Source organism: Ictidomys tridecemlineatus, chromosome 12 (assembly GCF_052094955.1).
Source record: "Ictidomys tridecemlineatus isolate mIctTri1 chromosome 12, mIctTri1.hap1, whole genome shotgun sequence".
In the NCBI taxonomy this organism is placed as follows: Eukaryota; Metazoa; Chordata; class Mammalia; order Rodentia; family Sciuridae; genus Ictidomys; species Ictidomys tridecemlineatus.
The window spans coordinates 39,088,082-39,111,280 of NC_135488.1; the positions used below are offsets into that span (position 1 = coordinate 39,088,082).

Below are 23,199 nucleotides of genomic sequence, written 5' to 3' on the forward strand. Positions count from 1 at the left end.
AGGGATACGTGAAGGTACCGGTGGGGTCATGGTTTTGTCATTGAGCCGTGACCTTCAGGACAACTCAAATTAATACTTGCAGAGTCCTTGAGATACAGTGCGAGATGCATTTTTGTAAAATGGCTCTCCTAAGAGGGCACTGGAATCCCTAAGCCCTTATAGACCACATCGGCCCCCTGCGTTTGATTTTAAACAGAGAACAAGGACATTTCTCTTGGAGCAGTTGTGTGGAGCTAGGAGAAAGTCTGTGTCAATCAGCTCGTTGGCAATTAAGGCGAAGGGAGGCCACCTGACTCCCACCGTGCCTCCTGGCACGACAGAGCGGGGAGCGCCCTGCAGGCTCTGAGGTTTGAGTGGCTCACTTTCCAAACCATGGCGGGCACTGTGTTCATGCTCAGGCTCCCAGCCAGAGCAGCGGCCAGGAAGGGATTCAGCCGTGTCTTGCCGTCCGATCCCTTTGCCTGAGAATGGCTCTGCCAAGCACCCGTCGGTGCCCACCCTCCCGCGGCACCTGGAAACACTAACAAAGGATCTCAGTCGCGCTGTCCTCAGGCTCCCCCAGCCTCTGCCTCCCCCCAGCCTCTGCCTGTCATGGGAAGTGGCTGCTGCCAGAGCCGTTCCACCCGCACAGCACAGGGCAGGGTCACGATGCCTCTGGGATCTGATGAAAGCTGCAGGCTTCCTTCTCAGAAAAGGCAAAAAGGAAAAAAGGGAGACGCAGACGAGGGACAGGGTCTCCTGACCTGCGGCTGAGGAACGGCAGGCTGCAGGGCTCAGAGGCAGATCGGGTTGGATGAGAGAGAAGGGGGCACCGAAGACAGCAGGGGACACAGGCTGGAGACAGACAGAGGCAGAGAACAAAGACAGAGAGCCAGCCAGCAGCCCAAGGGACAGACCCAGGACAGCGCTCCCCGCCTCTCCCGGCCTGAGAATCGGGCGGTCTGGGTGCTGGCGCAGGTTCTAACTTCCAGTGGAAGCCACAGAGTTCCGGGCTTCATCCAAAGGCTCCGAGCCCAGAGCTGCTGCTCAGGACCACACAGACCCTCTAAGCCAAATACTCATCCCATTAATTATACCATTCACTACAAATTACTGACGCCTTGGGCATATGCGTGATGGAAACAGCTCAAAGAAAAAAATACCTTAACAAAAGTTTACCACAATCGATTCAGTCCCACGTTTTTTTTCTTAAGGTACAATGACCACATGCCGTGTGCCAGGTTGGGTGCAGGGGCACTGCCACAAGGACAACTACTAACAGCTCAGTGCACACTGTGCCCTCGCCTGGTACCAGCTCTTCACACACGTTCATTCCCCCAATGCCCACACGATCTGCGTCTTTGAGGTAGGTATTGTTCTTTTCCACAGTTATGCAGCTAGCAAGAGGCAGAGTGGGGGACCGAGTGGCAGAGTGGGGGACCGGAACTCCAGGCCCTGCTCCTGACTGTTGCTCTGTGGTTCCTGTCTTCAACCTAGTCACACCTGGGAGAACTGTCACAGTGTCCCCCTCCTCCAAAAACAAACAAACAAACAAAAACACCTACCTGTGTTTAACAGTTTGACAGTGAAATGAACACATCTATAAAATAGACATCAATACAAAACAGATTTTTGTCACAGGAAATTCAGTTTGGTGTCCTCTTATATACACTGGATAAATCAATTCATTTACTCTAAGAGACTTTAGAGATAGTCTCTAATTTCATGTACCTCAATAATATCTAAAGGACCACAAAGTTAACTCACTTCCTGGACAAAATCATTTTCAATAGTTTATAAATATTAGATATTTACCCTGATTTTCCCTAGTACACTTCTTTATCCTGATAGATTTATTAGTTCATTGCATATCAGTTTCCTTTATTACCAGGAAATATAGTAACTGAGCATACAGAATCATCAGTGGCTGTCTCAAAACAATTCAGGAAAGACAGTGGAGATACTAACCGTGATACGGAGGATAAACTAGGGGAAAAATCATGCTCAGTCAAATACAATGAATTTGGGAATGCAGAATTACTTGCAATGCAATTAAGTGCTTTCGTGCAACTTAAAAGTTTGAGTTATTATCAGGTTTTCTAAGCAGAAGGATACATACAACTCCTTTTTTTTAATATTTATTCTTTTTAGTTCTCGGCAGACACACATCTTTGTTGGTATGTGGTGCTGAGGATCGAACCCGGGCCGCAAGCATGCCAGGCGGAGTGCACTACCGCTCAAGCCCATCCCCAGCCCCTACATACAACTCTTTTTCAAACCAAATGTACAAAATCCCCGGTAGCCCTCTGCCTCCCAGGAGAGACAAGTGACGTAGAATATCTTTCTCATGGTCTCGACCTTGCCTATTCCCAGCTCTGAGTGCCTCAGACCCAAAGCTCCAGTCCACTGCAATCTTCCCCACCCCGTGTGCAACGTGCATGGCCACATTACTCATATACCCTAAACTCCAAACCACACTCAGCCTGACTGTAACCATTGCCAAATCTACAAGCCAATTGTGGGGCCCAAATACAAATTCCTAGGCCTCAGGGATTCTGGATCCTTGCTTGATTTTGAGAAGCAGCTAGGTTTGAGCAGTCCCGGTCTACATCACAGACATCAGCATTCAGTTACAGGGATCAGTTTTCTCTGCTGTAAACGCAGGAAGCTGGGATGGAAAGATGATCTGTAAGGTCCTTTCCAGATAGAGCTCATAGTCCGCAGGTCTGGACCTTTCAGCCCGTTTCACAGTTACTGGTATCTCTCCAACCAGACAGCATGCTTCTTTAGAGCAGGGGCCACATGACTTCCTGGGTTCCCAAGCCAGTGTAGTATTTCACACATAGTAGGTGCTCAATGCACTTGTGATTCATGGGTCAGTGTGACTGCACTCTGCTGACAAAACTGGTGAGCCAGGCTGAAGTGCATTTACAGCTGTGGTTGGGCTATTTGGCAGGTCTTGTGCAGACATTGGGTTATGTCTTGCTCCAAAGAACCTCCTACAGGGCTTCAAGATGTCAGCACTTGATTTACTGTGGTCAGAAAATCATAGAATTCAAACTCAGTCAAATACTGGGACACCAAGTTCCAACCCCGTTTATTTGCTAAGGAAACCACAGAAAACCTTTTGAGATAACATATCTGGCTTGTGAGAATTTTGAAGCTTATGGCTGTATTGTCTTAAGGACTCACACATCTAATAGAACCTAATGGTGAGAAGAACAGGACAATGGTTCTTTTTACTGAAGGACAATGCAATGACCCCGTTAACAATTCAGGTCCTGGTCAGTCAGCTTGCATCTATTACCAAGTTCGTTCTATTAAAGGGAGATATTTCTAGATCATGTTTTGGAATTTTTCCAATGTCTGGCTACTAAACCTTCAATAAGAAAGTATCTTTGTTGGGAAGTCAAGAGGTATTGAAAGAAATGACATCCTTACATTTATATAGGTCTGGGTAGTTTGCAAGTTATTCCCATAAGTTATGCCATTTTAACCCCTCACAATGGCCCTTGGAGTCGGGCAAGACATCTGCCATCTGCATTTTCAAATGAGAAAATGAAGCTGTGGAGAAGTTGAGAACTTTTGGAATGGTGGCTTAGAAACCAGATCCCAGGGCCTTGTGCATGGCCATCACAGATGCCCTGGATGAGTGCCCCACAGAGGAGGAGGACGTGCAATGTCTGGTCAGGACAGGGGAGATCCTGGAATGTTTTGCTCATTTCATTACCTTCACAGGCATATTCATATGCCCTATTGACTTCCTCATAATCCTGTTTATTGATTAGGAAACAGCTTAAAAATATGGAACAACTATGTACAGGGTCAGAACCTAAATTCTAAGTGTGTTATATTAAGAAATATGTGGGAATTTCTTAAGCACATGCCAAGTCAAATTTCTTTAGAAAATCACTATGTAAAAGTTCCTGAACTTGAATAATCAGGTAGGCATATTTTGAGATGTTGTTATGTCTACTTAAAGAACAGTCATTTAGAACGTATGCAGATATAAGCCTTCATACTTCCATGCGGAAGTCATGGGAAAGTCATGTTTCCTTTATTTTTCTCATCAGTGTTCGTGAGCTTCCAGTATCATAGAAGAAACTGATAAAAGTTGTGTTTCAAAAAAGGAAATCATTAAAAAAAAAAAAAAAAGTTAGCAAAATGAGCCCAGCAACACACAAAAGAATCATACACCAGGTCTAAGTAAGATATTCCAGGAATTCAAGGTTGGTTCAACACTTGAAAATTAGTTGATATATGAAACCGGGGCTGGGGTTGTGGCTCAGAGGTTGAGCACTTGCCTACCATACGTGAGGCTCTGGGTCCAATCCCCAGAACCACATAAAAAATAAAATAAAGATATTGTGCCCACCTATAACTAAATAGAATATTTAAATATATATATATATATACACACACACATACATATATATATATATATATGAAACCACATTACAAGAATAAAAAACAAAACACAAATGATCATCCCAATAGAAGCAGAAAAAGCCTCTGACCAAAACAAGCACTGCTCATGATAAAAACACTCAACAAACTTAGAATAGAAGGAAACATCTCAACCTAACTAGGGGCATCTTTGAAAATCCCAAAGATAATGCCATGCCCAATCAGGAATGACTAAGAGCTTCTAATCACCATTCAAAATGCTCCAAGAGATTCTAGCCAGGTCAACTGGGCAAAAAAAGAAATAAAAAGAAAGAAAGCCACTTAGAAAGAAAGTAGCAAAACTCTTTGCATTTGCAGATGACATGATCTGATCTAAGATCCTCATGAATACATACACACTTGGACCCCACACTCTTGCTAAACAAGATCACAAAACAAATACGCAAAAAGCAAGCAAAAGTTATGCATGAGCTATCATGCAAGAGTACCTAAAAACTTTGCTCTTTTAAATTGATTAATCTCAACCTGAGATATAGAAATATAAAATACAGGATTTACTTTGGCTTTTTAAACCATCTATGATATTTACTTAAGAGAATGTTTCCTGGTATACACACAGCTCTGGACAATATGGAGGGAAAGAACCTGTTGTTTATACAACCAAGAAGGTTATGTGATGAGAATTAGAAAAGATTTGGAAGCAGAAAAAGATCTTCCGCTGAGCCATTAAGGAATAGCAATCTTTCTGTTTTAATTCTCTCTAATGGGCTTTCCGCAAAGTACTTTGCAATCAGTTCAAAATACTTTATCCTGATGATCAGGCTAGAAAGCAATGACCACATTTTCATTTATTTTGCTTATTATTTTTACTTTGCCCAGGTCTCTCAAAGATTTCAAACATCATTAAGTATTTCACAACATTGGTATAGACTCTTTCCTCCATCAATTTCATTGAAATTAATGTAGAGTGGTATCTTATTCCCATAATATTGAGCATAGGTCTTAGATCATATAAACCAAACACATACAGAAAGAAAAGTTGTCCTACTTTACAGAAATGCATTATATTTCTTTCTTTTCTGAGGACATGAATACAGTCCCTGTTGGTTATAAAATTTAGAAGGTACAACATAGGAGAAGGTAAACCTAGGCGGAGAGTTCCTACTAAATTCCAGAAAACATGAAACACACTTTCAATCTCTCACCTGCACCAACGGTGGATTTCCACTCCCTGTCTACATGTGAGCTCACATACCTCCTTTTCCTGTTTAGTTTTGCTCCAAAAGTCAAAACCAGGCTCAAGATATAAATAAAGCCTGGGTTAAAGAAAGCAACAATAAAACGTTTTTTCCTGTATATCAAATAATTGATTCCCTTCCAATTTAGGAATGGATTTTATTCTTCACTCAGAATTTGATTCTAATCTGTCAGTGGCAAGCAAAATCAAATTATTAATTTAAGAATCAGAAGCTAATTAAAGAGAAGGCAAACTATTTAGAACACGAAATACACAATAAATACACACTTTCAAAAAATATTTCCCTAATATTTCACGCCCGCCACAAGGAAACGTTCACTCTTCCACTCTTCGGATGGAAACACTTCATCAGCTTTTTTTGGACAGTATCCTCTTTTGTCATGGAAATTTGAAGAGGTAATAAGTGCCAGTAAAAAGAACTCAGACCAGGGAGGCTGAGGAAGGAGGATCCAGAGTTCAGCAGCCTCAGCAACTCAGAAAGGCCCTAAGCAACTCAGTGAGATCCTGTCTCTAAATAAAATACAAAATAGAGCTGGGGATGTGGCTCAGAGCGCCCCTGGGTTCAGCCCTCCCCCATCCCACCAAAAAATGCACACAGACCAAAAGGCAGAGATCTTTCATGATATAAAAGAATACACCAACAGATAGTTCTGGAAGTTCCTTTTGGAATCTTGTTGCTTTAATTTAAAAATACTAATTCACCAAAAGAAAGTTACTGATTAATGGCACAGAATTCTGTATCACTGTTTCCAATTTCTCACTGCTCTCCTCTAACAGGACATGCACCCCTGCTGGGTGCCATGTGACTTGCAGTGCTGCTTGGCAAGAGATTTTTTTCCCTGCTCTACTGATGCATCTACTGATGCTGCTTGGCAAGAGATTTTTTTCCCTGCTCATCCTTATGACTTATCAAGCCAAAGTGGGAGCCACAGGACATGGGCCACATCCCGCAGAACCTCCGTTTTCTCCTCTAATAAGAAGATGGCATGTTCCAAAGAGGGCACACCCTCTCGGCCTGGGCCCTGGAATGGAAGAGGCACTAGAGCAGAGCTGACCCTGAACTGCCACGGAATATGAACAAGAACTATCCCTTGTCATTGTAAGCCGCTGAGACTGGGGGGTCTTTATTACTGCAGCATCACCTGACAGAAGCTGACCAATACAAACCCCTAAAGTGTAGCCCACTGTGTCATTTTAATATCTGTAGTTAGACAACCCCCACAGATGTCACCAAGAGGAAAAACAACTCCCCCCCCAAAAAAAAGAAAAAAAACTTAAGCAGGCTGGGGATGTAGCTCTATGCCATTAATCAGTGGTAAAACCCTGCCTTGCATGCAGGAGACCATGGGTTGAAAAGCCAGCACTGAAAGAATCAATCAATCAAACTTGGAGGTATTGATTCCCTAGTTTAGTATAAAAGAAGCATATAATGACTCATCTCCGAGTTTTCTAAAACTGAGCAATTCAGTGTTAAGCTATCCTAGGTTCTATATCAGCAATTAATGCACTAATAAAAGGATGAAAGGAATCAATAGAACAGAAAGCACCCAAATTTGAGGTCTTCAAGAACGCTGAACACATGTCATTCAAGTTTTGTACACCTACACCACAAAATGCTATAAATCAACTGGAGAGTCTGGGGTCTTTCTAGGTGCAGAAAGTGAGCAAGCATGCAGGTATGGACTGAGGTAGGGACAGGAATTTGAGGTGCAGGCATCCATCTGAAATAGGAGAAAGACCTCACTTTGGTAGTAGTGGAAGAGAATTTCTAGAAATTATGTCACTGGAGCTAAGAAAAGTCTTTGCACCTAAAGGTCACCTAAACAATTAATATTAAATAATGTAATATCAGACTTGCTCCACTCATTTGTCTGTATTTTAACTTTATATTTTAATTAAAATGCATATATATTTATAAAAAGGCAGTTATTTTAGCACCTACAATACATATTGCTCTTTATATTAGCAATGAGGCACATTAAGAAGTCTCTCTCTCTCTCTCTCTCTCTCTCTCTCTCTCTCTCTCTCTCTCATACAAAAAAAAAAAAAAACCTTTGCTCTCAATGGAAGAAAATATTAGACTATTTAACCATAGCCATTAAATAAGCCCAGACTTGGGAAAAAAAGATACCAATTAAAAAGTAAATAAAAACCAAACAATGGCTCAAATAAATGCTTCTAAATATCTGTAAGCAACAGAATGGATGGAGCCATTGAATATAGGTGCTATTTAAAACATTTAGAAATTGTGTGAAGGGAAGAAAGAATTTAACAACAAATTACCATTTTTGAACTATGTGCTAGGCTATTTATGCACATTATCTCACTTAACCCTTAAAACAAATCAGTAGTATTATCTCCATTTAAACATAAGGAAACTGAGCCAGGTGTGGTAGCGCACACCTGTAATCCCAGTGGCTCCGGAGGCTGAGGCAGGAGGGTTGCGAGTTCAAAGCCAGCCTCAGCAATTTAGTGAGGCCCTAAGCAACTTAGTGAGAAATAAATAATAAAAAGGGCTGGGGATGTGGCTCAATGGTAAAGTGCCCTGGGTTCAATCCCTGGTACCAAAAAAATAATAAAAATGGAGCCCCAAAAAAAGGGTAAGTTATTTAAGATAGCACAACTAAAAAATGGCAGGTCAGAGTCTGAACCCCCTGAAGGCTGGTTTGAAACCCTTTGCCCTTCCATTTTCAAAGGTTGCCTTTGTAGAATTTTGCCTGCCAAGCGGATTTTTAAACCTATCTTAAAATTTGTCTTATTCTCACAGATGTTCAGAGAAGACATTTACAGTTATTTTTGTCATCTCTTTCAATATGTCACAGTCCCTTAAGCCAGGAATCTATTAGCTTTGCTTTACCTAAACTCTCTCATGACATAAATTAAATGCATTCACTCCTTCCATGTTACCAAAGCAACACTTTGTATCGAATCAGAGTCATACAGCTAGAAGAGATAGTCTAACCTCATGTAGCATCTAAAGAGGCAAGATCATCTACATCAAAAAAACCCCATACCCAATTTCACATGCCTTTCATAAGGCAGGTCTACTGATTTTATTGCTGCACCATCATTACTGCCATTAATAAAGTCACATTTAGGTGTCCTGGTAGATATGACCAGCTGTAGCAAGCAGTTGTTACTATTTCCTCCATCCACAAAACCTGGCAGTTAGTGGTTTGATGGAAACATATAGTCAGTGTATTTTACACTTTAAATATGGACAAAAAACACAACCTTAAGTGATAATGAATGACAGACAATTCATACAGAGGGAAGACTGCTTCCCTGGAATTCCACCAGCCCCAAATATACAATAGCTTGGACACTGTGTTCTACATTTCTCCGAGTTTAAAAGGTCCAAAATAAACCTCAAGATATTTTTCCATGGATACCACGCTGAAACAGTTGGAGACTGTGTGCGTGTGATAGGGAACATATCTGACCCATGTTTATCTGCCAAACTTTTTAAGGTGGGATGGGATCTCAGAACTCATGCCTGACCATTCTGTCATTTAGATAACCTTATTATAGGACAGTGGCTAATTGTAATTGCCTGAGTGAGGGGTCAGCTCCGCCACACTCGCTGTGAGACTTGGTGGCTTTTCTTCCTTCTCTGCAAAATGGGGAAGAACAGACCCTACCTCCCAGGCTGAGAAGATTAAATGAGATAATATAGCATATGTAAAGGGCTCGTGACCCTTCCTGACATGTAAGAGACACTACAGCTCACTGAAGCGGCTGGCTTAAGAGCCCTACTTATCCAAGGAGATAATACTGCCACCCAACATCATACCCACACCCTGGAGCTCCGGACTGTCAGTCTTTCGCGCCTGAACACAATATTTCTAAAATCCATTTAATATACTCCACAATTAGACAAGTTCGCTAATTTTCCCTAGCGATGAGGCCTCACCCAATTACTTCTGAATCAAAATGACTTTCAAAACACTCTAATTAAATTACACAGAGTATGACAGAGATTCATGCTAAAGTGGCTTATGCAGACTGTTCATTAAATGGCTTATTCAGAAGTAACCATGAAGCACCTACCATTCACCTTGTACAGACTCCCATTGGATACCATCCACTTTGAAGATTTTCTGGAATCTCCATTCCTCATACACACAGGCCTGAGAGAGAGAGCGGGAGAGTTCCCTACCGCGACATCCACATCGATGTCATTCTGCTGTCTTCCTCTTACTCTGGTATGACCCGCCCCTTCCTCCTCAGAGACCTTCCTCCTTCCTTCCCCTCAAGAGTGAGAACATTCAAAGCCACACTTTACCTCCCCCCATGCATCCTTCCACCTCCGCTGCCCCGTCACGCCGCCTCCGGGATCCCACCTTAGGTGACGGCGAAGGCACTCGAGCTCACAGGGACCCCGCTCTCCTAGTCTCATTCCACTGCAGCCTTCCCCACCCACCGGCCCCCAGTGACCATCTGCCCCAGTTCCTGGCTGGCACCAACACCTGCACACTAATACACCCCAACCTTCCGAAAGCCCAGGCTCAGGTGCACAAGCTTCCTACCTGTGTGGACCTGGGCACGGAATGCAGGTAGACGCATTCAGCCTCCTGTGTCTCCCAGCTCATCACCCAGGCTGGACAGTCTAGAATCACCTGGGGCCCCTCGGGCGCCCTCCCACCCAGCCCTACCCACCTCCTGCTCTAGTCTTCCTTGTCTGACCTCCACCAGACTTATTCAGAGCCGATGCCTTCTAGAAATGACAAAATAAAAATGTGATCATTTTGTTTCTCTGCCCATAGCCTTCGGCGGCTGGCCATTACCTAATGGGAAATGTTCCAGCTCTACAGAAAGCCACGCAAAGCCCTCTCAGAACTGGTCCCATTCCGGTCCCCAACCTTCTCTCCCACTCTCCCTACTGAATGCCACGGGTTGAAAGGTACCTGCGCTAACCACTGCTCTTGCCCACAGCTTGCCATCTTTCACCTCTTTGCCTCGGCTCACATGACTCCTCCTACCACATCCCCCTGCTCCGGGCCTGGCTACTCCTGTTCATCCTTTAAGACTTGGTTCTCACTTCCTCCAGGAAATCTCCAAATCTCCTCTTATGTGCTCCACAGGATCCTCTGCAGGTAAGAACTCTGCATAGACTATTTGAATTAATCTGTTCCAAGCTAAAGTATAAGCACATCAGGGACTAGCAATGTGGTCTATCCTCTTCTGAGTCTGGCTTAAGACATGGTTGCTCACCTCAATCCAGAAACCTATAAATCCAGAGGAAAAACAAAGTATCTTAAAGCCTTCTGTATTATATATGTACTGTGCTTCCTTATTGTGTGAAATATTTTAGGGCCCTAAAATATGACTTTCAGCCTGCTGAGGGATAAAAGTAAAGAATAGAATTAATTTATGTAACTAATTATGTACCTAAATATTAGAAATCAAATGGGCATGCTTCTTTTCAGACTTATAAATATTTAATTCCTATACTTGGAACGTGTTAACTAAGCCTTGAAAGTTTAATTTGGGGGAAGGGGTGGCTAGGTGGTAGATAAAATTCACCAGCTCTTCCACCAAAAAGGTATCCAACTCTACTAAATTTATTTTTTTAAATAAATTTCAATTTATTTTAAAAAAATAATAAAGGAATTCATGTAAGAGGTATAGTTCTCAGAGAAAGTTGTATCATATGCTAGAGAATGAACCATCTTCAGTGAAGTCATGCGATAGGAGAGTCCTCCCGGCACTGGCTGGCTGACCTCTGTGCCTGGCCGTACTTCTAAGGACACAGCAGACTGAGCACAGCTCTGCCCTGGACTCCATGAACCTCAGCTGCATTGCTAAACCTGGGCCCAGGCCAAAGGGTTCATCCTGCAGTCAGTCACACAGCTAGCGCTGCAGCTGGTGCGCTAGGTGAACTGTTCACCTGCTAGATTCGTCTTGTAGCTGAAGTGCTCCTGCTTCTGCGAGGCTGCAGTCTATGTCCTGGGGAGCACAGGCAGCTGTCACTTTGCTCAGAGGGTCTCCAAGGCTGTGCCCTCCCTCAGACCAATCTTCATTACAATACAGGAGAGAGATGAGAAAGGGCATTTCAGAACATGGAAGGACCAAAGCACTTGGGTCCTGAAAGACTGGAAGGGAAGGTTTATCTGCCCCGTTCCAGGAAACCCTGAGCCTCCAAGTCAATAAACTACAGAGTCTGTGACCACAGAGGTGCCTGCTTCTCAGCCTGAGGTCAAGTCTTCATGCTCCAGTGCCACCTTCTACATCAGCAGTTCCAAGAAGTGACACCAGGAGGTCCCTGCCATAGGATATGGCTGGTAGGAAAATAAGCCACTAGGGACAGGCTAGCGACCTCTCTTCTCAGCCAAGACAGGGACCCCAACCAAAAGTCTATATAATGCAATGGAAGTTCAGAACACAGCTGGCCACTGTTGGTTGCATTTGTTCTTAAGAATCTCTTAACCCAACAGAGCCAACTACTGAGTTTAAGATCGTGCCTTTTTTTTTGTACCAGAGATTGAACCCAGAGGCACTTAACCACTGAGCCACATCCCCAGGCCCTTTATTAAAATTTTTAATTTTGAGACAGGGTATCGCCAAGTTGCTTAAGGCCTCCTTATATTGATGAGACTGGCTTTGAACTTGTGAGGCTCCTGCCTCAGCCTCCAAAGCCACTGGAGTTACAATCATGTGTCCCCCACACCCAGCAAGATAGTCCTTTTCATTTTTGAGTTCTAAATCACCGATTTGGTTATTTGCATTGTATATTGATTGCTAATGAGTAGCGTTTTCTCTCATGTGAAAAGAAAATGCATCAATTTCATGACATTAATGCAAACCAAACAACAACCAAATGCTTGCCTTATTATAGGCCTGACCTATGTTTGAGCTTGAGGACAATAGTTTCCTCCCCCAATCTATAGGAAGTTAAATTAGTAGAAAATAATGTTACATGTTATAAGGAATGGTAAAACTCAATTAGTCAGATATCATAATAGTCCATGATGTCTGAGACAATATCACAGTCCCTAGAAGCATAAATAAGAACTACAGTTCCAAACAATGCCAGACTCTGTGGCATATTCCACCTCCAGCAGTTCATACACGTGCCAGGTTGCAAGATTTAAGTTATTAAACTATTTATTAAACTACTACTCCTAAAAATTCAGCTTTTTTGTCCAAATCTGAAATTTGTACAGATGTTTAAACCCCATCTGGTTTTCTCCTAGTGTGCCCATCTCAGAGAACAGAAATGTAAGTGGGTACACGTGTTTGCCTATATAGTACATATGCATACCCTCATTATGCAGATAAAGCCAATGAACTTCCCACCCATCTCACAGAACATGCAAAGTCAACTGTGCTCTTTCCTCAGTCCCATCCATATGAATCTAGTTTTCCAGTTACACGGGAACTGGAAATTAACACGGAAACTACTGTTAAGTTGGATCACCTAATGGACTTGGTACTCTGCTAAATGGCTGAGGGGGAGGATGGCTGGCCATGCAGGGATAGAAAGTTCTTAACTGAGGTGCCCGAGACCTACCATTGATTCTGCTTGGAGTCTGAGCTGTTATTTCCTCTAGGATACTGGGAAAGTTGCAATTTGCAGTTATGGCCAGGGGCAGTGCAGCAATTCTATAAATAGCTACCCTGCCTCCCACTGCCACCCCCCTGAGTCCCCACTCCTGGCCCCCACTCCTTTCCTCCCAAAGAGAGAATGACTAGAAAAGAATGAGGATATTTGTTCAGAATCCTGGGCACCTCCAGAAGTTACTGTGAGGTTCCCTGCAAGACCAGAAGCAGAAGACATCCCACTGCTCCCCGCATTCACTCCTGATGCAGGACCCAGACTTTGAAGGACATCTGAGAACTGAAAAGCTGTAAAAAGTGATTAGCCGATTTATTACAAATGGTGTTTACTTGGGTCTTGATGTTTTTTTCCCACCATATCCCCACTCGGATGCAATTAACCACCCCCTCACTCCTCAGAATGGTATTAGGAAGATTCACAGAAATAAAATAGATGCTGCATCTAAATGTATCCTTCTGTCGTTGTGAAACTGTGATGTTATTACACAAACGTATCCCCCAAACAGGGATAAGAAAAATGTAATATTTTGAAAGAGTTTCTTTTCCAAGGATTTTTTTAACCATTTACTCCTTCCAACTAAAAGCTTGGTTTGGGGCCCGCGCCATTACCTGTGAGCTGTTAAGGATGACAGAACTCGGCCCCATCCTGGTCATGTTAATTAACAAGATCCCTAGACGATTTGGGTGCACATTCAAGTTTAAGAAGCAATTTCCTAAATGAGAGTGAAACAGACTGACCTGTGCTCTCAAAATAGCCTTCTGCACCCTGGGTCTTTTCTTCCTCTAGATTCCTTCTACAGAGAAACACATCTTCTGAAATTTGAAAACAAACAGATTGTTTCCTAAAACTGATGATGATACTCACCGTATAGAAAGCTCCCCCTCCCCCACTTAAACTGCCAGGCAACTAATTAACATTTCAATGAACACTGACAGAAAATTTGTTATGTCACTTCATAACTCAGGTAAACAGCACAGGTATGACAAGAAAAATTTAACTAAGACTAACAGGCTCCCATTACGGGCCTCTAGGGGATTTTCGAAAACTAATTTCCTGTCCATAAAAAAGGCAAAATAAAATTATTTTCACCATCAAGTTAAACACATAACTCTAAACTGAGTTGCTACATTAGCGTGGTCTCCAAATTACAGTCATCTTTGTTTACCTCTGCTAACAATGAGTCTCCCGGGGAGAAATTATGTGAAGAAGTTTGAGAACCCCCCCTGCCTTTCTCCACGTGTGGGGGGAAATACACAAGTGAATACAATTAACGACTTCTGAACCCTTTGTCTCCTGCTCCCTGTGATGGAAACAATCAGAATTTGGGAGATGGAAAGATTCTTGGAGGGAACCCTCTGCTCCTGGTCTGCTTATCCAGGAATATCTTTCTAGAGAGTCAGGAAATTGGCCTGCTCTGGTGAAACGCTGGCACGCCCACAGATCTGGCTTGCACCCTTGAGCAACCACCAGAACGACTATTCCCCCAACTCAGTGAAACACCTTCAAACCTTGAGGTCACCCACCATGTCTCCAGGTGTCATTTCCTCCGATTAAACCCATTTCGGTTCTTTGGTGGTGTGGTATCCTCTTACCCTGGTCTAACTGTGTGTTTTCTTCCTAGTAAACCTAAATTTTGATTAGCCTGACACAATTTAATGAGACCCACAGTGCCAAATGAAGTCATTTGCTGTAATGGTTGGTAACACTGAAGCCAGATTTAAAATTAGGTGGTCAGTGTAGTTAGGTAAATCGAGTCTAATATCGAGTGAGATCTAAAATGGAGGCCATGGGAATGAATCCCCTGAAAAGTTGAGCAACTCTTGAAATGTTAATGAAGTCCAGGAAACAGCCCCCAACAGATTTGAAGACAGCCCATCCCAAAGAAATGTTAATGAACAGCCCCAGCAGATTTGAAGACAGCCCATCCCAAAGAAATGTTAATGAACAGCAAACTTGAAGATGCTGCCTCAGGAGTCCTTCCGGCCCAGATTACTTCTTTGGCCCACCTGTGTCCCACCCCTCGGGCCTTCCCACCTATATTCCATCACCAAAAACTATAAAAAGGGGAAACAACCGCACTTCCACGGATTCCATCTCTTGGGTCCCCTTCTTCCTCCGTCCTTTAATAAACTTCTATTTTCCACTCTAAACTTGCCTAGGCGTGCTTCTCTGGTGTGATACTTCAACAGTGGGGAAGCAAGGACTCCTCACGGGTCAACAGCGGTAACAATACAATACATTCTCAGTGAAACATCAAAGATTATGTAATGGTTCTTATATCTACGTTAGTAGTCCAACCATGAGTCTGCTAGACTATGATGCACAACTAAGACAAACTACTAATCTCCACTCAAAAACATCCCTAGGTTCCATGACCAGGAACAGAATCTGTACCACACTGATGGCTGAACCTGACCCCATGTGGTCTTTCTGTGTCTTCCCTTGTTTATGAAAAAAAAAAGAGAGAGATTTTTAAGAAAGCAAAAGATATAAAAGAACTACACTTGGCATTCACAGAGCAATTGACACTTTTATTACTTAACATCACAACCTTATGAGGTAGGCCAGTGTAAGTGCTGTCATTTTATAAGTGATTAAACCAAGACTGAGAATAGGAAATGAGAAAAATCGTGAGCTGCCCTGGGCCAAACAGAAAAAAAAGGGTTGGAGCCAGTTGAATTCAGAAACCTCAATTAAATTACCAGACAAAAAGGAACAGCCAACATTGAAAAATAAGTTTTATGGATTTCACTTTGTAATAAAACAAGGAAGCATTATGTTACCATTAAATGATATTAAAATTATCTTTTATGGCCTTGATTTTGCCACCAAGGCTTTATTCCCAAAATAAGGAAAATTTAAAGAGGCAAGTCTATTCCACGTTGAAATTTTCATTTGCACACACCAAAAAAACTTGCATTCCATAAGAAGAGTGAGGTTTTTTCTTTTTTTTCTTAATTTGACTAATTTTTAACCTAGACGGAGCCAAAGGACCTTGTTCAAATTGCTAATCCAAAGTGCTATTGATTAGACCCATACTGGTTCACAGGGACATTCTCTCAGAATAGATTCTTACCATTTTACAACCCTCCTACGTTTTGACAAAAGAAAATCTGGAACACAGGAAGGAATCATTTCCCCACACATAATGCTCATCTTCATCGTCATCAAAAGACATTTGGTTAAAACCCATCCAACGAGCTCATCCAAAGAGCTCATCCAACGCGCATCGCGGACCCCGCCGAGCGTGAGTCCTCAACTGCTGCACCCTGAACTAAACCGTCTCTCCAGGCCTTCTCCCACACAGGGCTCCGGGCTCCAGTGGACGCTCCATGTTGGCCACCGGCTCTCTGCAGCCTGTGGGCCCCGCTAGCCCTGCAAGCCTCGCTCTCCCAAACCTAGCCACTGGATGTACGGGCTGAGGCTTTTTCCCCCACTCGGAGCACGTGCTGAGACTTTCAACCAATGAAAGCCTCCTCAGCCAACCACATGGTTGCTCTTAGCCAATGAGAGTAAGCACAGCCACGGGGGGGCGGGGCTATTCTCAACCAATCAGCTCCAGGATACCTGGCGCTCTCCGCGTGCGTGCACGCCTCCCTTGCGTGTGATTTGCTCTCCATTCGTCTGTGTGTCGTGGTGAGCCGCTTTAAGCCTAAGGAACTGACCAAAGTGATAGCGGTTTAAAATGCTAGGGTGGGAAGAAAAGGTCCGGGGATCTGACGTCCAAAATAGGGACCTATGGAATTTTCTGACACTATGAAGGGGCCTGGAAGCCTCAACAGGGGGGCCTGAAGAAAACCGTGGCCTGGGCATGTCCAGCAGCAACTGATTCACAAAGGACCCCAAGAGAACCAGGGGGCTCTCCCGGGAGGCATCCCCGTGGAGACTAAGCTGTGAGTGGCGCAGTTTGTCTTCCTCCCCCTGGCAGGAGTGCAGTCCTTTCCCACCCTGCAATGACAACTTCAAACAAGCCTTACTTTATTCCTCCATATTTCTATTCACAGTCTTCCTTCCACATAGATTTTCCTCCCTTTAATTTCTTCTTCCTGAAACTCTCCTTCCCCAGGATCCATTTCAAATGCCATTCAGCCATGAATATTTTACTCTCTAAACTGGATGTGGCCTTACCCTCCTCCAAAGGGCAGTGTCAGTTTTGTATTGCAGATGTGTATGCCTTATTTAAGTATATGCCTTATTTCCCTGTAAGTTCCTCCTTTGTGTACCCTAGAATAAGTTTCAAACTGCAGGTTTCAACCCGGAAGTTAAGAATTAAGAAGAAAAGAAATAGGTAGAGAATATCAAAATGCATCGTACATAGTAAGAATAAGTGTTACTTCATGACACTCTCGTTACACGGATATATGTGATTGCCAAGTTCAATGTATTTGTCACTGTTGGTGGTAGTCTTAAAACATTTAAAAACCAGGGCCCTACAATACCTATCCTCTAGCAATGCCTAATGCTGTGAATGCTTTAAGTTGAATAAACAAGTATATAAACAAAATCCATGTACTCTAATATCAAAAGTTGCAATTTGAAAGAATATAAAGTGAACAAAATGTGTATGGGATTCTGGCTTATATGTAGATATATGGGCAGGGTAATAGGGAGGGTCTGAATATTTACTATGTCATTTTGATAGACTTTCTCCCCAATAACTAAAATGAGTTCACATTTAAGGCAGATGAAGTACAAGCTTGAGTTCATTTTGGAAAATTTTCCTCATTCACTGAAACCATATCATGATTACAAAGTTCTGCATCTTTAAACTATGTAGTATAGGTAATTCCATCATGATTCATAAAAGAATCTTTCAGAGACACCAATGAAAGCCTTTGTTCAAGTTCTTTCTTTGCCCAAGATGCCTCTGTGTCCTCTCAATACCCCCACCCCCATGGTCTGTAAAAATCCCATTCATCTTCCAAAGCTTAGTTCAAAGGCCACCTCTTCCATACTAGGTTTTTTTTTTTTTTTTATTCAATTATTCTTCTTTCCTTCCTCTGCCTCCCACACTAGTCCAAATATGTTCTCTTCTGAATTGCCAGAGTTGAAGACTTTCCTTTTGCACTTACGGACTTGTCTCATTCTCCTACTAGATGACAATATGCACAACCCATGTTTTACTCATCTTTCCATACCCTACAGCAACCAGCCCAAGGTCTTGTATTTTAGAGATGATCAGTAAAGATTTGTTAAGTGAATCAACAAAAACAACAGTTAACCTATGAAAAGCGATGGTTATTATTTTAAAGGCCCTGAGGACTGGCGTATATGTCTAGCAGCTGACCCGAAGTTGGTAGATGACAGGAGAAAAGCAGAAGGGAATGGAGAGGAAGCTGAGCAGAGGTGCTGCTCCTCTCTAGCACTTGCCCCTGCAGACTTAATGAATCCCCCAACTCTAGGAACTTGGCTCTACTGAGTGAAGCTACAGAGCTGGGTAAGAATGAGCACCTTCACCATGTTCCAGGTTCCTCAGTGTGACTTCAAACTAGAAATGGGAAGTAGAATTAAAAGTGTTAATTAAAGTAACCCATCTCAACTCTAAGGCATGGCTAAAGAGAACAACCATATGGCAATTCAGACTTAAAAACCCTTCCTTGAAAAATAAATATGGATGTTTCTGAGTAGGAGCAACCGTGTGCATGGGAGCAGAGCAGGTGGTTATTGAATTATCAATTGATTGCATATATTGATTATATTCAGTAGTACTAAGCTTTTCCCTTCATATGATCTCTACAGTCATTTGCAGACACTTTCCGTGATGGCTAGAATAAGGGAGCTCAGAGTCAAAGCCACAGTCACAACTAATAAAGTGCAATTAGTTTTATTGGAAAAAAATATCCACCAATTAGAAAAAGTTGTTAGGGATTTAAAATGAGATTCGTTTTTGCCATTAATCTGTACTTCTGCCTTCCCCTTCAAAGAAAATTGTTTCATTATGATGAAATAAAGGAAGAAGTGTCCAATCACCATTATTTAAAATATATACCTAGTTTCATAAATTAATTCATAATTAGCAGATATAATTTCTTAAATCATGGCATTCTGTTTTCAGACTTTTAATTTTAGAGCAATACCATTTAAGATTCTGACCTTCTTTTTGATATTTTAGCAGAACCTTAACTTCCAGTTCATCAAGGCTTTGCTTTATAATTAATTCCAGAGCCATCTTTACAAACCAAGAGACATCTGCAAGATTCTAGAAAATGCACTGGATTTGAAATCAGAAAAGAGGGTTTTGAAGCTAATTCTTAGTTCAAATATATATACCTCTCCTTTTGCAGCTATCTGACCTTGGGCAGTTTACCTCAATTTCCCCATATGTAAAATGGGACAACTGAGAGAACTTGCTTTGTAAGATTGTTATAAAGATTAAATCCCCTAAAATATGTAACATACCTACAACAGTGTCTGGTAAAAATAAGTGCTCAGTAAATATTAGTTTTCTGGAGTCTGCTGTCATTTGTTTTATGGTTTTAGTAAAGTCACATAACAGTTCAAAGCTTGTACTTCCTGTCTATATAATGGGACTCCTTCCACTTACCACTGCTAGGATTGTCATGAGATTCAAATAAGAAAACAATGGCCATGAAAATACCAGACAACACAGCAAGTAGCTGAATAGCTATTCTGGATCACCTATTAGTTTAAATGTAAACCAAAAACAAAATTTTAAGTAAACCATAAAATTGAGTTTGAACATACCATCCAAAAATTCACCCATAACTGAGAGAAAAATCTCTACTCAAGGAGTTTGGTTTATCTTTAAATTAAAGATAAAACACACAAGCATTTGTGATATGTAAATGCTACATCTGCAAAATGGGAAATACTCCAGCCAAACTGTCCTACTATATTGTAATCAAGAATGCTTTTATATGCCAAAAATTGATGTATTGATTAAAACATGATTACATGTACGGTTTTTATTGAAATGTTTAATTTTTCTTTTTGTAAAAAAAATAATGTATACTGTAACTAATATAAATTCCAAGTTAATTCAACAGACATTTATTGTTTAACAGTGTTCCAGGTAATTCATCTGGGAACTAAAGTTGCAAAAGAAAATAGTGCTCAGGCCCTGTGCTGGAAGAGTCCACAAATTATGGCTGATAATCTCAAAACACCACTTATAAAAGTCATGAAGGGATTCAGTTTGAGTCAGCAAGCAGACGAGCAGCATAAAAAATATGGCAAAACAATAAGTTCTTCCCTTTGACTGCCGTTTAAAAAGCAAAAGTCATTTTTTAAAGTACAGTTGCTAATCTGGAAACCTATTGAATTGGTGCCAGAAACCAACATTTCTAAATGTAAACCTGTAAAATAACAGGTATCTGTAAATGAAAGGCTGAAATACCCCCAGGAGCAGCAACACAGTAATTAGCAACTTTTATAGAGTAATAACATGTTTCATATTCTTTCTACACTGACTCTTTGAAGTTTCCAGTGTAATATATACAAGTTTTATTACATTAGGGCCCATCCTTGTGTGTTTTATAGGCGCCAGCATTATGCAGAGCAAGCTGTACTTACTCACCATCGGATCTTTTATAAGAAACTGCTCGATAATTCGCTAGCTTTGTGTCTAGTTTATTTTGTTACACCTGTCTTTAGGAAAATAAAAGTCACTAGAAGCCTAAATCACTGCAAATACCCACATAGACCACATATCATCCATATGAGCCATAAATCATACAGCAGTTTAGCTTTAAAATTGTGCACTGCATATTCATGTGCACACCACTTGCAGTTTTAGACACATGTGAAATCTTTACTGAATTAAAGGGGGGGGGCAGGCTCAGTACTACAATAAGCGATTACCAGAGGCAGAACAGAGTACAGTTAATATGCTTGTTCCAGCAGATGTTCATCCCCGTAAATATTAAACATAACACAAGTTCCTCCAGGAATATGCAGGCAGTAATTTAACCACCTGAATAGGGCTGGTTGGAAACATTTAAGAGATAGTGGGGTGGATGGGGAGGGGGAGTGAGGGGTAATAAGAGGGATGTTGAAGCAGCCAATGGGATTTTTAAGACACCCGCAACCGGAATTAAACTGTTTCTACCTGCGATTTACCTACAGCAGCTCCTTAATGTGAGATCCCCGAGAAACAACCCAGAGTGCACCCAGGCTGCGAGCTGTGAGCAAGGCATAAAGGGACACACGGGGCGCCGCGCCGGGAGTGAGGGTGGAGAGGAGGAGGAGGAGTACAACTGTGGTGAGGTGTGAAGAAAGGGCCCAGAGGAACTGTGAACCTCCAGGAAACCAGTCTCCCTGGGCTAGGGCCTCTGGAATTCCCGCACGGAGAAAAATTCGCCTCCTGCCCAGGGTGTTCACTTTTCCAAATCGAGTGGGAGTGGGTGGGACAGACAGAAAGGATGCAGCCGCCAAGACCCGGCGCAGGCAGGGAGGGGGCTGGAGCATCCTCTGAGGGCACTTCGCCGCAGCGCCAACTCCAGGGGGTCGCGGGGGCGAGCCCCAGGCTTTCGGAGAACTGGGAGGAGGCGCAATCGGAGAGGAGGGAGCTGAGAGGGGTTAGGGGGTCGAGGGGTGGATCCCCAGGCGTTAGTGACACGTTCTAAAAATCGCTTCTTTTTCTCTCCACGGTTGCGACCTGCCCCTGGCACACATATCGCGGGCCCCCTGGGCTGGGGCGGGCAGAACGGAGGGGAGGGCACCAGAAAGGGGGGCAAATAGAGGGGAAGGCGGCGGTGCATCCAGCCAGGAGAGGCAGGAAGGAGCCGGCGAGGCGGGCGCCCCCGGCCCACCCCACCCCCACGGCGGCCGGAGCCCCCCGGCCCAGGTGAGGGCGCGCGGGCCGCCCGGGCTCCCCTCGCCGCTCCCGCCCGCCCGAAGCGGCCGGCACCGGGACTCACCACAGCGACTCGAGGTCCCATTCCTGGAGCAGGGCTAAGTCGAAGCTGTCCATGGTGGGAGGTGTCAGCGCCGCCGCTGCTACCGCCGCCGCCGCCGCCGCCGCCGCCTCCAAGGCTCGGGCCGCCCGCGCGCTGTAACGAAAAGCACCGCTCAAGGTGCATCCCGGCCGCGCCCGAGGGGCCGCCGCCCGCCCGCCGCCGGTCCCCGGATCGGGGCTCCGGCGCCCCCCGCCCCCGACTCCCGGCCGGCCCGGCTGGCAGCAGCGCCCAGCGCACTCACCCGCTCGCCGGCTCGCGCGCAGGCACACTCACGAAAGAGCGGCGAGCTCGCCGCGCCGCCGCCGCCCCCTCCCCGGCCCTGCGCCCGCCCCTCCTCCCCTCCTCCCCGCCCTCGCGGCGGCCCGGCCCGCTGCAGCCGCCGCCGCCGCCGCAGCCGCGGTGCTCGGCGCCCGCCCGCCCGCCCGCCTCTTTCTCCTCGGGGAGGCGCGTGTGCGCGGGCGAGGCCGAGGCGCGCGCGCGCCGTGAGCCCCGCGCCGCGCCCGCCCCGCGCGCCCCTGCGCTCCCCGCGCAGCTGCTCGGGGTCCCGCGCGGCTAGCAGGCCGCGCCTCGGGGTCGCCCTTTGCCCCCCAGACCCTCGCGGCCCTCCTGACCCTCCGCAGCCCCGGGAGGCCCGGGCAGTCCGGAGAGCTGGGGAGAAAGGCAGGCGACCTCACCGAGTGCAGGGGGATGCTGAGCCGTGCCCGGCCTGCCGCATCCCTCTGGCCCTCGCCGGCCCCGCCCGGTCCTGTCCCGGCTGCACGCACTTCTTTTTGCCGCCCCGAATTCACTAGAGCCCGGCTCCCGGCCGCCGCGGGCTCTGTGCAGGGTGCAGACCTGAGGTGGGTGCTGGGAAATTCCCTGGCCGCCCCAGGCGCGGGGAGAGTTAACTGCAGCCCGCAGCAGCGCCGTAAACAAATCGTTAGAATCTATGGAGTCAGTAAGTTATGTGAAATACAGAGGAAGCGGGAAGGAGAGCCCTTCTAAGAAGACCTGCTCTCAGCTGCATTTTGGCCTACGGGAGCGGGGGAGGTCCCAGGATCCCCCCAACTGGAGGGTCCCTGGAAACCAACCGGCTT

At 44.4% G+C, this 23,199-nt stretch overlaps 1 protein-coding gene across 4 annotated transcripts in view; it reads right to left on the reverse strand.

Moving 5' to 3' along the window:
• Nucleotides 1-22,909, reverse strand: part of Aff3 (ALF transcription elongation factor 3) — a 493,397-nt gene extending 470,488 nt beyond the window's left edge. For 2 of the 4 annotated variants that reach the window (XM_078028556.1, XM_078028558.1), the window contains exons 1-2: nucleotides 22,798-22,908; nucleotides 22,085-22,216 (exon numbers count right to left, since the gene is read on the reverse strand). In XM_078028556.1, coding sequence (XP_077884682.1) covers nucleotides 22,085-22,216; nucleotides 22,798-22,838 — 173 coding nt within the window. In that variant the 5' untranslated portion in view covers nucleotides 22,839-22,908. Of the gene's footprint in view, nucleotides 1-22,084; nucleotides 22,217-22,797 lie in introns of all 4 variants that reach the window. The other 2 variants (XM_078028559.1, XM_021734015.3) reach the window with 2 other exon arrangements.
• Nucleotides 22,910-23,199: the final 290 nt, after the last annotated feature.